At 56.0% G+C, this 14,954-nt stretch overlaps 2 protein-coding genes across 2 annotated transcripts in view; one reads left to right on the top strand and one right to left on the bottom strand.

Annotated features, from left to right (window-relative positions):
* Positions 1 to 7,759: 7,759 nt before the first annotated feature.
* Positions 7,760 to 10,743, bottom strand: LOC101732022 (oocyte zinc finger protein XlCOF7.1). Its single transcript, XM_004920129.4, has 3 exons — positions 10,660 to 10,743; positions 10,056 to 10,110; positions 7,760 to 9,968 (listed from the first exon to the last, which is right to left on the bottom strand). The coding sequence occupies exons 1-3, from the start codon at positions 10,741 to 10,743 to the stop codon at positions 9,001 to 9,003; spliced, it is 1,107 nt and encodes a 368-aa protein (XP_004920186.2). The 3' UTR covers positions 7,760 to 9,000.
* A 3,241-nt stretch (positions 10,744 to 13,984) lies between these two features.
* LOC116411048 (octapeptide-repeat protein T2-like) overlaps positions 13,985 to 14,954 on the top strand; it is a 2,186-nt gene continuing 1,216 nt past the window's right edge. Inside the window, exon 1 of the mRNA XM_031902822.1 lies at positions 13,985 to 14,139. Coding sequence (XP_031758682.1) covers positions 13,985 to 14,139 — 155 coding nt within the window. The remainder of the gene's footprint in view (positions 14,140 to 14,954) is intronic.

The raw sequence follows: 14,954 nt of genomic DNA, 5'->3' as shown, positions 1-14,954 counted from the left end.
CTCCCGGGGGGGGCGCTGCTGGTATGGCGCAAGTGTGAGTGCACATGCTCCCGGGGGGGGGAGGCGCTGCCAGTATGGCGCGAGTGTGAGTGCACAAGCTCCCGGGGGGGGAGGCACTGCCAGTATGTCGTGAGTGTGAGTGCACAAGCTCCCGGGGGGGGAGGCACTGCCAGTATGGCGCGAGTGTGTGAGTGCACAAGCTGGCACCGGTACAGTGTAGGCAGCGCTGTATGGGCGCAACAATGACATCACAACGTACATGAGTAATAAGCACCTTGTGCCTCTAGATAGCAAGCTCTATGGGCAGAGATGCCCGGCCTATACACTGTATTAATATGAATAGTAACATGAGGGATTTCTGCTCTGCCCCCAAAACAAAAGACTTTTGCACCAATAATCCCAATTTACCTCATAACAGTCATAGGAACACGCTTGTATAGAAATGGGGGTCCGGGTATCAGCCCCCTGATTATAGCATGGCCATGGTACAGAATGCAAGGATGGCTTTTATTTTCCCACCTTGGCTGCTGATTGGCTGGGTAAAATAGCTGTTCCCTGCAGGGACTGGTCAGTCTCAGAGAGTACAGTATAAAGTGAAGAGATATTCCCCTCAGTCTCCTCCCTCTGCTGAGCCTTCCCTTCTGTTGGGGGGGGGGGGTCAGTGACCCCTATAGACAATACAGTCGCTTCTTTACTTCTTTATAAGAAGTCACGCATAGTACTGGCAGCTTAACTCCTATTGGCTGTGTCTCCTGTCAGTCTGCTCCCTGTGCATGACAGTATGTTACATTACTGATAGGCTGAGTCTGTTTGCCTATGGCATTGCTGCAAGGGAGAAACTAACCAATGGCCTTTCAGTTTATGCGACTGGTTAGAGCGCACAAGCACCCAATGAATTGGTCCAATAGGAATCAAGTAAGGGCAAAGCCTGGGTGATGATGTCAGCATACAGGTAAGTAACATTGGCCCCTCCCTTCAGAAAACGGATCAGAAAGACAGGGCTGATGTAACGGGTATAACGAGCAGCTTTTACTTCAGTCTTTTTACTTTTTTATATGAAAAATTGATTTTTTTCACACGCTGAGAGCAGTGTTGGTGGTTTACAAAGATTTGGGCGTCGAAGGGGAACAACAACCCCTGTAAGGGCGAGGCTAGTGTCTGTGTGTGGTAAAATGGCAGCATTAGACTTTCCCATATTGGCCCTGCCCTGCTGCTCCCCCATCATTCATTCCAGCCTGTCACCCACTTGTTTCTGGGGGGGGGGGGGGGGGGGGCTGTTTGTGCCTCTGGGTACTGGGAATGCCAGGGGGGCTGTAAGGTGCCACAGACAGTCACTATTTATTGGGCTGGGGGGGCTGTTTGTGCCTCTGGGTACTGGGAATGCCAGGGGGGCTGTAAGGTGCCACAGACAGTCATCTATTTATTGGGCTGGGGGGGCTGTTGTGCTCTGGGTACTGGGAATGCCAGGGGCCTGTAAGGGTGCCACAGACAGTCACTATTTATTGGGCTGGGGGGGCTGTTTGTGCCTCTGGGTACTGGGAATGCCAGGGGGCTGTAAGGTGCCACAGACAGTCACTATTTATTGGGCTGGGGGGCTGTTTGTGCTCTGTACTGGAATGCAGGGGGCTGTAAGGTGCCACAGACAGTCACTATTTATTGGGCTGGGGGGGGGGCTGTTTGTCCTCTGGGTACTGGGAATGCCCGGGGGGCTGTAAGGTGCCACAGACAGTCACTATTTATTGGGCTGGGGGGGCTGTTTGTGCCTCTGGGTACTGGAATGCCAGGGGGGCTGTAAGGTGCCACAGACAGTCACTATTTATTGGCTGGGGGGGCTGTTTGTGCTCTGGGTACTGGGAATGCCAGGGGGGCTGTAAGGTGCCACAGACAGTCACTATTTATTGGGCTGGGGGGGGCTGTTTGTGCCTCTGGGTACTGGAATGCCAGGGGGGCTGTAAGGTGCCACAGACAGTCACTATTTATTGGGCTGGGGGGGGGCTGTTTGTGCCTCTGGGTACTGGGAATGCCAGGGGGGCTGTAAGGTGCCACAGACAGTCACTATTTATTGGCTGGGGGGGCTGTTTGTGCCTCTGGGTACTGGGAATGCCAGGGGGGCTGTAAGGTGCCACAGACAGTCACTATTTATTGGGCTGGGGGGGCTGTTTGTGCCTCTGGTACTGGGAATGCCAGGGGGGCTGTAAGGTGCCACAGACAGTCACTATTTATTGGGCTGGGGGGGCTGTTTGTGCCTCTGGGTACTGGGAATGCAGGGGGCTGTAAGGTGCCACAGACAGTCACTATTTATTGGGCTGGGGGGCTGTTTGTGCCTCTGGGTACTGGGAATGCAGGGGGCTGTAAGGTGCCACAGACAGTCACTATTTATTGGCTGGGGGGGCTGTTTGTGCTCTGGGTACTGGGAATGCCAGGGGGCTGTAAGGTGCCACAGACAGTCACTATTTATTGGGCTGGGGGGGCTGTTTGTGCCTCTGGGTACTGGGAATGCCAGGGGGGCTGTAAGGTGCACAGACAGTCACTATTTATTGGCTGGGGGGGCTGTTTGTGCCTCTGGTACTGGGAATGCCAGGGGGCTGTAAGGTGCCACAGACAGTATTGGCTGGGGGGCTGTTTGTGCTCTGGGTACTGGGAATGCCAGGGGGGCTGTAAGGTGCCACAGACAGTCACTATTTATTGGGCTGGGGGGGCTGTTTGTGCCTCTGGGTACTGGGAATGCCAGGGGGGCTGTAAGGTGCCACAGACAGTCACTATTTATTGGGCTGGGGGGGCTGTTTGTGCCTCTGGGTACTGGGAATGCCAGGGGGGCTGTAAGGTGCCACAGACAGTCACTATTTATTGGCTGGGGGGGCTGTTTGTGCCTCTGGGTACTGGGAATGCCAGGGGGCTGTAAGGTGCCACAGACAGTCACTATTTATTGGGCTGGGGGGGGCTGTTTGTGCCTCTGGGTACTGGGAATGCCAGGGGGGCTGTAAGGTGCCACAGACAGTCACTATTTATTGGCTGGGGGGGGGGCTGTTTGTGCCTCTGGGTACTGGGAATGCCAGGGGGGCTGTAAGGTGCCACAGACAGTCACTATTTATTGGGCTGGGGGGCTGTTTGTGCCTCTGGGTACTGGGAATGCCAGGGGGGGGCTGTAAGGTGCCACAGACAGTCACTATTTATTGGGCTGGGGGGGGGGCTGTTTTGCCTCTGGGTACTGGGAATGCCAGGGGGGCTGTAAGGTGCCACAGACAGTCACTATTTATTGGGCTGGGGGGCTGTTTGTGCCTCTGGGTACTGGGAATGCCAGGGGGGCTGTAAGGTGCCACAGACAGTCACTATTTATTGGGCTGGGGGGGGCTGTTTGTGCCTCTGGGTACTGGGAATGCCAGGGGGGCTGTAAGGTGCCACAGACAGTCACTATTTATTGGGCTGGGGGAGGGCTGTTTGTGCTCTGGGTACTGGAATGCCAGGGGGGCTGTAAAGGTGCCACAGACAGTCACTATTATTGGGGCTGGGGGGGGCTGTTTTGTGCCTCTGGGTACTGGGAATGCAGGGGGGGCTGTAAGGTGCCACAGACAGTCAGCTATTTATTGGGCTGGGGGGGGGCTGTTTGTGCCTCTGGGTACTGGGAATGCCAGGGGGGGCTGTAAGGTGCCACAGACCAGTCCACTATTTAATTGGGCTGGGGGGGGGCTGTTTGTGCCTCTGGGTACTGGGAATGCCAGGGGGGCTGTAAGGTGCCACAGACAGTCACTATTTATTGGGCTGGGGGGGGCTGTTTGTGCCTCTGGGTACTGGGAATGCCAGGGGGGGCTGTAAGGTGCCACAGACAGTCACTATTTATTGGGCTGGGGGGGCTGTTTTGTGCCTCTGGGTACTGGGAATGCAGGGGGCTGTAAGGTGCCACAGACAGTCACTATTTATTGGCTGGGGGGCGCTGTTTTGTGCCCTCTGGCAGGTACTGGGAATGCCAGGGGGGGCTGTAAGGTGCCACAGACAGTCACTATTTATTGGGCTGGGGGGGCTGTTTGTGCGCTCTGGGTACTGGGAATGCCAGGGGGGCTGTAAGGTGCCACAGACAGTCACTATTTATTGGGCTGGGGGGGGGGGGCTGTTTGTGCCTCTGGGTACTGGGAATGCCAGGGGGGCTGTAAGGTGCCACAGGACAGTCACTATTTATTGGGCTGGGGGGGCTGTTTGTGCCTCTGGGGTACTGGGAATTGCCAGGGGGGCTGTAAGGTGCCACAGACAGTCACTATATTATTGGGCTGGGGGGGGCTGTTTGTGCCTCTGGGGTTACTGGGAATGCCAGGGGGGCTGTAAGGTGCCACAGACAGTCCACTATTTATTGGGCTGGGGGGGCTGTTTGTGCCTCTGGGTACTGGGAATGCCAGGGGGGCTGTAAGGTGCCCACAGACAGTCACTTTTTATTGGGCTGGGGGGGGCTGTTTGTGCCTCTGGGTACTGGGAATGCCAGGGGGGCTGTAAGGTGCCACAGACAGTCACTATTTATTGGGCTGGGGGGGGGGCTGTTTGTGCCTCTGGTACTGGGAATGCCAGGGGGGCTGTAAGGTGCACAGACAGTCACTATTTATTGGGTGCTGGGGGGGGCTGTTTGTGCCTCTGGGTACTGGGAATGCAGGGGGAGCTGTAAGGTGCCACAGACAGTCACTATTTATTGGGCTGGGGGGGGGCTGTTTGTGCTCTGGGTACTGGGAATGCCAGGGGGGGGCTGTAAGGTGCCACCAGACAGTCACTATTTAATTGGGCTGGGGGGGCTGTTTGTGGCCCTCTGGGTACTGGGAATGCCAGGGGGGCTGTAAGGTGCCACAGACAGTCACTATTTATTGGGCTGGGGGGGGCTGTTTGTGCCTCTGGGTACTGGAATGCCAGGGGGGCTGTAAGGTGCCACAGACAGGTCACTATTTATTGGGCTGGGGGGGGCTGTTTGTGCCTCTGGGTACTGGGAATGCCAGGGGGGCTGTAAGGTGCCACAGACAGTCACTATTTATTGGGCTGGGGGGGGGCTGTTTGTGCCTCTGGGTACTGGAATGCCAGGGGCGGCTGTAAGGTGCCACAGACAGTCACTATTTATTGGGCTGGGGGGGGCTGTTTGTGCCTCTGGGTACTGGGAATGCCAGGGGGGCTGTAAGGTGCCACAGACAGTCACTATTTATTGGGCTGGGGGGGCTGTTTGTGCCTCTTGGGTACTGGGAATGCCAGGGGGGCTGTAAGGTGCCACAGACAGTCACTATTTATTGGGCTGGGGGGGGGCTGTTTGTGCCTCTGGGTACTGGGAATGCCAGGGGGCTGTAAGGTGCCACAGACAGTCACTATTTATTGGGCTGGGGGGGGCTGTTTGTGCCTCTGGGTACTGGGAATGCCAGGGGAGGGCTGTAAGGTGCCACAGACAGTCCACTATTTATTGGGCTGGGGGGGCTGTTTGTGCCTCTGGGTACTGGGGAATGCCAGGGGGGCTGTAAAGGTGCACAGACAGTCACTATTTATTGGGCTGGGGGGGGCTGTTTGTGCCTCTGGGTACTGGAATGCCAGGGGGGCTGTAAGGTGCCACAGACAGTCACTATTTATTGGAGCTGGGGGGGGCTGTTTGTTGCCTCTGGGTACTGGGAATGCCAGGGGGGCTGTAAGGTGCCACAGACAGTCACTATTTATTGGGCTGGGGGGGGGCTGTTTGTGCCTCTGGGTACTGGGAATGCCAGGGGGGCTGTAAGGTGCCACAGACAGTCACTATTTTATTGGGCTGGGGGGGGCTGTTTGTGCCTCTGGGTACTGGGAAATGCCAGGGGGGCTGTAAGGTGCCACAGACAGTCACTATTTATTGGGCTGGGGGGGGGCTGTTTGTGCCTCTGGGTACTGGGAATGCCAGGGGGGCTGTAAGGTGCCAAGACAGTCACTATTTATTGGGCTGGGGGGGCTGTTTGTGCTCTGGGTACTGGAATGCCAGGGGGCTGTAAGGTGCCACAGACAGTCACTATTTTATTGGGCTGGGGGGGCTGTTTGTGCCTCTGGGTACTGGGAATGCCAGGGGGGCTGTAAGGTGCCACAGACAGTCACTATTTATTGGGCTGGGGGGGGGCTGTTTGTTCCTCTGGTACTGGGAATGCCAGGGGGGCTGTAAGGTGCCACAGACAGTCACTATTTATTGGGCTGGGGGGGCTGTTTGTGCCTCTGGGTACTGGGAATGCCAGGGGGCTGTAAGGTGCCACAGACAGTCACTATTTATTGGGCTGGGGGGGGCTGTTTGTGCTCTGGGTACTGGGAATGCCAGGGGGGCTGTAAGGTGCCACAGACAGTCACTATTTTATTGGGCTGGGGGGGGCTGTTTTGTGCCTCTGGGTACTGGGAATGCAGGGGGGCTGTAAGGTGCCACAGACAGTCACTATTTATTGGGCTGGGGGGGCTGTTTGTGCCTCTGGGTACTGGGAATGCCAGGGGGGCTGTAAGGTGCCACAGACAGTCACTATTTATTGGGCTGGGGGGGGGGGCTGTTTGTGCCTCTGGGTACTGGGAATGCCAGGGGGGCTGTAAGGTGCCACAGACAGTCACTATTTATTGGCTGGGGGGGCTGTTTTTTGCCTCTGGGTACTTGGAATGCCAGGGGGGCTGTAAGGTGCCACAGACAGTCACTATTTATTGGGCTGGGGGCTGTTTGTGCCTCTGGGTACTGGAATGCCAGGGGGGCTGTAAGGTGCCACAGACAGTCACTATTTATTGGGCTGGGGGGGGCTGTTTGTTTGCCTCTGGGTACTGGGAATGCCAGGGGGGCTGTAAGGTGCCACAGACAGTCACTATTTATTGGGCTGGGGGGGCTGTTTGTGCCTCTGGGTACTGGGAATGCCAGGGGGGCTGTAAGGTGCCACAGACAGTCACTATTTATTGGGCTTGGGGGGGCTGTTTGTGCCTCTGGGTACTGGGAATGCCAGGGGGGCTGTAAGGTGCCACAGACAGTCACTATTTATTGGGCTGGGGGGGCTGTTTGTGCCTCTGGGTACTGGGAATGCCCGGGGGGCTGTAAGTGCCACAGACAGTCACTATTTTATTGGGCTGGGGGGGCTGTTTGTGCCTCTGGGTACTGGGAATGCCAGGGGGCTGTAAGGTGCCACAGACAGTCACTATTTATTGGGCTGGGGGGGCCTGTTTGTGCCTCTGGGTACTGGAATGCCAGGGGGGCCTGTAAGGTGCCACAGACAGTCACTATTTATTGGGCTGGGGGGGCTGTTTGTGGCCTCTGGGTACTGGGAATGCCAGGGGGGCTGTAAGGTGCCACAGACAGTCCACTATTTAATTGGGCTGGGGGGGCTGTTTGTGCCTCTGGGTACTGGGAATGCCAGGGGGGCTGTAAGGTGCCACAGACAGTCACTATTTATTGGGCTGGGGGGGGGCTGTTTGTGCCTCTGGGTACTGGGAATGCCAGGGCAGATTTTGAAGCCCAGTCCAGACCTGCCAATAGGACACAAACTAAGGAGACCATACTTGGGCAGATAAAAGCTGCAGACAGACCATGTTGCCAGGTTATTGGCCTGTGTATGGGGCCCTCCCAGGAGCGCCCTGACCAATATCATACATACATACATATCTGATCATTGCCCATCAGCCCAATATTGCCTCCATCCAGGCCAGCAAATCGCTAAATGATCCATTCATGTGGGGCCCTACTGATCAGAGCTCTGGTCACCATGGGAAGACTTCCCCTTTAATGATCAGTCCGGACTCTCTCTTGGCTGCATTATCTCATGTTAATGTCTTGTTTTTCTTCATTTTGTGTTTATTTTCCCTTTTCTCTGTGTATCTAACCCCGCGGCTTTGCGCTCAGATTCAACGTTACAGCAGCTCTGATACATTTATGTTCAACTTTGCATTATTCTGTTTATATTTTTAACACAAAAGGTGTTATTTAAAAAAAGAAAAAGGTCCCATATGCCTGCTAAGTCTTGTTGCAGTTGGTCATGTTCATGCACATACAGAATACACAGCAGTGATAGAGGTGGTTCACCTTTAATATGTTACCGAATGTCCTATTCCTAAGAACTTTGCAATTGGTCATTGTTTATTTTTCATAGTTTTTTTTTTTTAATTATTCACCTTCCTCTGCGACAGCTTCCCAGCTTCCGAATGGGGGTCGCTGACCCCAGCAGCCAAAAACTATTGCTCTGTGAGGCTACAATCTTATTGTTATCTTTTATTACTTACCTTTCTATGCAGCCCCTCTCTCATTTAACCCACTGCCTGGTTGTTAAGGTAAACAAAACTCTAGCAACCAGATGTGAGTGCAGTACTGGGGTTACCAGTTCTTTCCCATGAGTTTTGTTGGATTATTTGCCCATAATAGTGTTTTATTTGTTTTCCTCCAACTTGTACCTTAGTCCCCCCTCCCGGGCCCTCTCCTACCTCAAATATATTTTGGTGCGGCAGTACAGGCTATTGTATAGAACTGCACGGAGCAACTGGTCTCACTCTGATCCGGTCCCACAAATCACTGGGTGCAAGGGGTCCCACAAATCACTGGGTGCAACGGATCCCTCAAATCACTGGGTGCAACGGATCCCTCAAATCACTGGGTGCAACGGATCCCTCAAATCACTGGGTGCAACGGGTCCCACAAATCACTGGGTGCAACGGGTCCCACAAATCACTGGGTGCAACGGGTCCCACAAATCACTGGGTGCAACGGGTCCCACAAATCACTGGGTGCAACGGGTCCCACAAATCACTGGGTGCAACGGGTCCCACAAATCACTGGGTGCAACGGGTCCCACAAATCACTGGGTGCAACGGGTCCCTCAAATCACTGGGTGCAACGGGTCCCACAAATCACTGGGTGCAACCGGTCCCACTAAATCACTGGGTGCAACAAATATTGTGTGGTAACGGTTCCCTCAAATCACTGGGTGCAACGGATCCCTCAAATCACTGGGTGCAACGGATCCCTCAAATCACTGGGTGCAACGGATCCCTCAAATCACTGGGTGCAACGGATCCCTCAAATCACTGGGTGCAAGGGGTCCCACAAATCATTGTGTGTAACGGGTCCCTCAAATCACTGGGTGCAACGGGTCCCCCTAAGCACAGAGAAGCCCTATCCACGTGGACTTTAAAGTGTCGTTTAAGGCTGCTCTGGCGCCCGAAGCATTTCCCGCACTGCGAGCAGCAGAAGGGTTTCTCCCCCGTGTGAATGATAAAGTGGGTTTTCAGGTGGCTCTGGAGGGAGAAGCACTTCCCACATACAGAACAGGTGAAGGGTTTCTCCCCCGTGTGGATTGTGAAGTGCGTGATGAGATGGCTCTGCAGAGCGAAGCATTTGCCGCACTCGGAGCAGGAAAATGGTTTCTCCCCTGTGTGAGTGACAAAATGGGTCTTCAGGTTGTTCAGGCGGGAAAAACTCTTCCCACACAGGGAGCAGGAAAACGGTTTCTCCCCCGTGTGGCGCTTGAAGTGGCGGTTCAGCTGGCTCAGGAACCCGAAGCTCTTGCCGCATTCCGAGCAGGAAAACTGTTTCCCCCCCGGGGGAAGTGCCAATTCGTCCCCCCATGAAGCTGCTTCCTCTTTAATTTCATTGGCTAACGAGCCATTATTTAGGCTGCATATCCTGGTCTGAGTGGCTGCCCCCCGGGTCTCTTCTGTTTGTGGGTCACTGCTGCAGTCAGAACCTTCTGGTTCTTCCCTGTCGATCCGATGGGACTCATTATTGGCTGGCAAGCTCTTACCCACAATATCAGGATCACGTCCCTGGATCTGTCCTGGAAAAGAATTCCTGCTGCTGTCCGAGTCGTCGTCTTCCCATGGTGTCGGCTCCCTGTAGGTCCCATACGCTAGGAACCTGGTGGGACCAGTTGGGGAAATGTCAGGGTTTGGGGGGTCTCCTTCTTCCCAGGGGGGTTCCACCTCGGTCTTTGTTGGGTTATTTTCACCAAGGAGATTTGTTTCGGATTTAATGGAACATTTCTCTTCAGAATCTGAAAGATACAAACGAGAATGCATGAATGCCGTGTCTCTTCCCCGGACTCAGATTTACACTTTTGGACCCCACAAACGTTACTGACCCAGTGGGCGGAGCCAATTCTCCTCTCTCTCTTCCTTGTAAAGGGCCTCATTCTCCTGTAAATCGGAAGGGACACAAGTCGTTACAATAGAGAGGACAGAGAAGGTGGGGAAATAGAAATAATTATAATTAAACTATAATTACACGGCTGATTCTCTGAGACCCCCAATTAAATTTGCTAAGTGTTTTCCCTGAGCCAGTGCCCCTTTAGGAACCAAGCAAAGCTGCCCAGCATATTCTACATGGGGCAATTCCACTGCTGCCTATAGTGGGACACTGACCCCCTTCTAATACAGGACAATAGCCCCAGGTCCATCAAGGAACAGCCCAACAGCCCAATTCAGGGTATAAATACTTTGTGTAAGTAGCAGGTAGCACAACCCACACACTCGGAGCCATGTGTTTCCTTGTCTGCCCCCAACATATGGTGTCCCCCAACTCTTCCCTTCCAGCACTCTTTCTCCTTTGCGTTACACCCCCCCGCTCTACATTATTGGAAATGCTTTAAAACTCACTATGTAATTACCCCCCGGATCCTAAACATGTAAATCCCCCCCCCATCTCTGCTCTTTGCTGTAACAAGGCATTGGGGGGCCGCACCCCACCTCTCCAGTCAGCAGCTGAGATGTTGGCAGATGAGTTCCAGGTTCTCTTGGCATTTTCCTTCTGTAGGGCGGAGCCAGGGGCATAATGCAGGGGCCCCCACTACGTTGGGGTCAACAGGTGCTGCAGGCTCCTCCCAACATACATGTCAGTGCAGGTCTGTGGGGGGCGCCATCACCTGACTTCTTTGTAACAGTGTGCCCTGTATATTGGGGGGAGAGGGATTAGGGACCCCTGTACTGACGCCATGTAGGTCCCCAGTCAGCTGTCCAACTGCCCACTCACCAGTGTCACTCCCTCCCCAGTCAGCTGTCCTCACTGCCCCACTCACAGTGTCCACTGCCTCCCCAATCAGCTGTCTCACTGCCTCCAACTGCATCATGAGTCACTCCCTCCCTCATCAGCTTTGTCTCACTGCCCACTCACAGTGTACTCCCCTCCCCAGTCAGCTTGTCTCACTGCCCACTCAACAGTGCCACTTTAATCCCTCCTCCCCAGTCAGCTGTCTCAACTGCCGCAACCTCATCAGTGCCGACTACCTCCTCCCAGTCAGCTGTCTCACTGCCCCACTCACCAAGTGCCAGCTCCCTCCTCAGTCAGGCTGTCTCACTGCCCCACTCACGTGCCACTCCCCTCCAGTCAGCTGTCTCACTGCCCAACTCACAGTTGTCACTCCCCCCCCAGTCAGACTTCCACTGACCACTCACAGTGCCCACTCACCTCCCCAGTCAAGCTGTCTCACTGCCCCCCTCACAGTGCACTCACGCCCCAGCTCACAGTGCCCCTCCCCTCCCAGTCAGCTGTCTCACTGCCCCACTCAGTGCCACTTCCCTCTCCCCAGTCAGCTGTCTCACTGCCCAACTCACAGTGCCACTCCCCTCGCCAGTCAGCTGTCTCACTGCCCCACTCCCAGTGCCACTCCCTCCCCAGTCAGCTGTCTCACTGCCCCACTCACATGCCAACTCACTCCCTCAGTCGCTGTCCACTGCCCACCACAGTAGCCACTCACCATCCCAAGTCAGCTGTCCTACTGCCCACTCCAACAGTGCCACTCCCTACCCCAGTCAGCTGTCTCACTGCCACTCACAGTGTCACTCCTGCCACCACTCACAGTGCCTCCTCCCTCCCCATCCCAGCTGTCACTGCCCCCACTTTTTTCAGTGGGCCACTCCCCTCCCCAGTCCAGCTGTCCTCACTGGCCCCACTCAGTGCCACTCCCCTCTCCCAGTCAGCTGTCCTCACTGCCCACTCAGTGCACTCACCTCCCCAGCAGCTGTCCTGCACTGCCCACTCACATGCCACTCACTCTCCCCAGTCAGCTGTCTCACTCGCCTCAGTGCCTTCCCTCCCCAGTCAAGGCTGTCTCATGCCCATACACAGTGCCACAGCCCTCACCAGTCAGCTTCCTCACGTGCCCATCACAGTACCCCTGCCCCCCAGTCAGCTTCACTGTCTCACTGCCCCTCACAGCTGCCACTCACCTCCCCAGTCAAGCTGTCTCACTGCCCCAACTCACAGTGCCATCTCCCCTCCCTCCCCGTCAGGCTGTCTCCTGTCACTCAACAGTGCCCACTCCCCTCCCTCCCCAGTCAGCTTCCTCACTGCCCCACTCATCAGTGCCATCCCTCCCTCCCCAGTCAGCTGTCTCACTGCCCCACTCACAGTGCCCCACTCACCTCCCCAGTCAGTACATATATAATCTCCAGTGTGAGACTCAGGATCCTGTCGCTCGGATGTATTTTACCCCTTGTTTCCATCACTGGGTCAGTCGGTTCCGCAGATATAAGTCCTGCAGAAACAAGTGACAGTGGAGCAGCATCTGGGATGGAGCAGAGAGAGGGTCAGAGAGAGGGTCAGAGAGAGGGTCAAGAGAGAAGGGGCAGAGAGAGGGGCACGAGAGAGGGGCAGAGAGAGGGGCAGAGAGAGGGGCAGAGAGAAGGAGCAGAGAGAGGGCAGAGAAGAGGGGGCAGAGAGAGGGGCAAGAGAGAGAGGGACAGAGAGAGGAGCAGAGAGAGGAGCAGAGAGAGGGCAGAGAGAGAGAGGGCAAGAGGGGGCAGAGAGGAGGGGCAGAGAGAGGGGCAGAGAGAGAAGCAGGAAGAGGGGGCCAGAAAAAGGGGAGAGAGGGGCATGAGAGAGAGAGAGGGGCAGAGAGAGAGAGGGGCAAGAGAGAGGACAGAGAGAGAGAGGGGGGCAGAGAGAGAGAGGGCAGAGAGGAGAGAGAGGGGCAGAGAAGAGAGAGGGGCAGAGGAGAGAGAGGGGCAGAGAGAGGGGCAGAAGAGAGAGAGGGCAGAAGGAGGGGGCAGGAGAGAGAGAGAGAGGGGCATCGAGAGAGAGAGAGGGCAGAGAGAGAGAGAGGGGCAGAGAGAGAGAGGGGGCAGAGAAGAGAGAAGGGGCAGAGAGAGAGAGAAGGGGCAGAGAGAAGAGAGAGGGGCAGATGGAGAGAGAGGGGCAGAGAGAGGGGCAGAGAGAGAGAGAGGGGCAGAGAGAGAGAGGGCAGAGAGAGGGGCAGAGAAGAGAGAGGGCCAGAGAGAGGGGCAGAGAGAGAGAAAGGGGCAGAGAGAGAGAGAGGGGCAAGAGAGAGGGGCAGAGAGAGAGAGAGGGGCCAGAGAGAGAGAAGAGGGGCAGAGAGAGAGAGGCCAGAGGCCAGAAGCCATGAGAACGAGAGAGAGGAGGGGCAGAGAGAAGAGATTGGAGATGAACAGGGGGCAGAAAGAAGAGAGAGAGAGGGGGCAGAGGAGAGAGAGAGGGGCCAGAGAGAGAGAAGAGATAGGGCGAGACGAGAGAGGAGAGGGGCGCGGCAGAGAGAGAGAGAGGGGCAGAGAGAGAAGAGAGAGCGGGCAGAGAGAGAGAGAAAGACTCGAGAAGGGTCGTGGCAGAGGAGAGAGAGAGAGGAGGGGCAGAATGAGAGAGAGATGCGGGGCAGAGAGAGAAGGGGGCAGAGAGAGAGAGAGAGGGGCAGAGAGAGAGAAAGGGGCAGAAGGGGAAGAGAGCAGAGAGGCAGAGAGACGAAGACTGAGAGAGGGGCAGAGACGAAGAGATGAGAAGAGAGAGGCGGGCAGAGAGAGAGAGAGGGGCAGACGAGAGGAGAGAGTGGGCAGAGAGAGAGAGAGAGGGGCCAGAGAGAGGAGAGAGGGGCCAGAGAGAGAGAGAAGGCAGAGAGGAGTGAGAAGAGGTGGGCAGAGAGAGAGAGAGAGGTCCAGAGAGACAGAAGACGAGAGAAGGCAGCCCAAGAGAGAAAGATGAAAGAGAGAGAGAGGGGCAGAGAGAGACGAGAGAGGCGGGGCCAGAGAGCGGAAGAGAGAGGGGCAGAGAGAGAGAAGAGCACGAATGGCAAGAGAGAGAGAGAGAGAGCGCAGACGGCAAGAGAGAGAGAGCCAGGATGGCAAGACGAAGAGCCAGGAGAGAGAGAGAGAGAGGAGGGCGAGAGAGGCAGAGAGCGTGAGGCGAAGAAGACAGGGGCAGAGAGAGGAGGGCAGAGATCCGTAAAGTAGAGACGGCGAGAGAGGAGGAGCAGAGAGAGGGGCAGACGAGAGAAGCAGAGAAGGGGCAGAGAGGAAGAGGGGCAGAGAGAGAGAGAGAGAGAGCGCCAGGAGCGCAGAGAGAGATGAGGGCAAAGAGACCAGAGGGCAAGAGAGGAGCAGAGGAGAGAGAGAGGAGGGCAGAGAGAGAGGGCTGCAGAGAAGAAGAGGGCGGCGGCGAACGGCAGATGGGAGAGAGGGGCAGAGATAAGAGAGACGAGAGACGACGGGGGCAGAGATGAGAGAGGGAGGGCACTGAGATGATGGATGAGGAGAGCAGCGCAGAGAGACGAGGAAGAGAGAGGGGCCACAGAGAGAGAGATGGGCAGAGAGAGAGAGAGGGCCAGAGATGAGAGAGAGGGGGCAGAGAGAGAGAGAGAGGGGCAGAGAGAGCGAGAGAGGGCAGAGAGACGGGGGCAGAGAGAGAAGAGAGAGAGCAGGAGAGAGAGGGCAAGAAGAGAGAGACGAGAGAAGGGCAAGAGAGAGAGAGGCGGGCAGAGAGAGAGGGGCAGAAGAGAGGAAGCAGAGGAGAGACGGCACCGCGGCATGAGAAGAGAGAGGGGCAGAGAAGCGGGCAGAGAGTGAGAGAGTAGGGGCAGTAACGAGAGCAGAGAGGAAGAGGGGGGCAGAAGAGGGGCCAGAGAGAGAGAGAGAGGGGCAGAGAGATGGAGGGGGGCCAGAGAGAAGAGAGAGGGGCAGAGCAGAGGAGAGAGGGGCAGAGGAGAGAGAGGGCAGAGAGAGATGAGAGGTGGCAAGGGAGGAGAGAGAAGGAAATAGGC

Source organism: Xenopus tropicalis, chromosome 5 (assembly GCF_000004195.4).
Source record: "Xenopus tropicalis strain Nigerian chromosome 5, UCB_Xtro_10.0, whole genome shotgun sequence".
Lineage (NCBI taxonomy): Eukaryota > Metazoa > Chordata > Amphibia > Anura > Pipidae > Xenopus > Xenopus tropicalis.
Note: the sequence above shows the minus strand (reverse complement) of the source record. Positions and strands in the feature narration are given on the sequence as shown.

Bases quoted from the DNA above. Each gene is read 5' to 3' on its own strand.
- LOC101732022 (XM_004920129.4), bottom strand. From the start codon at position 10,743: ATGCCCCTGGCTCCGCCCTACAGAAGGAAAATGCCAAGAGAACCTGGA. The intron at 10,111-10,659 runs GTGGGGTGCGGC...TCCGATTTACAG, and splicing joins CTCAGCTGCTGACTGGAGAG to GAGAATGAGGCCCTTTACAA. The intron at 9,969-10,055 runs GTCAGTAACGTT...TGTATCTTTCAG, and splicing joins GAATTGGCTCCGCCCACTGG to ATTCTGAAGAGAAATGTTCC.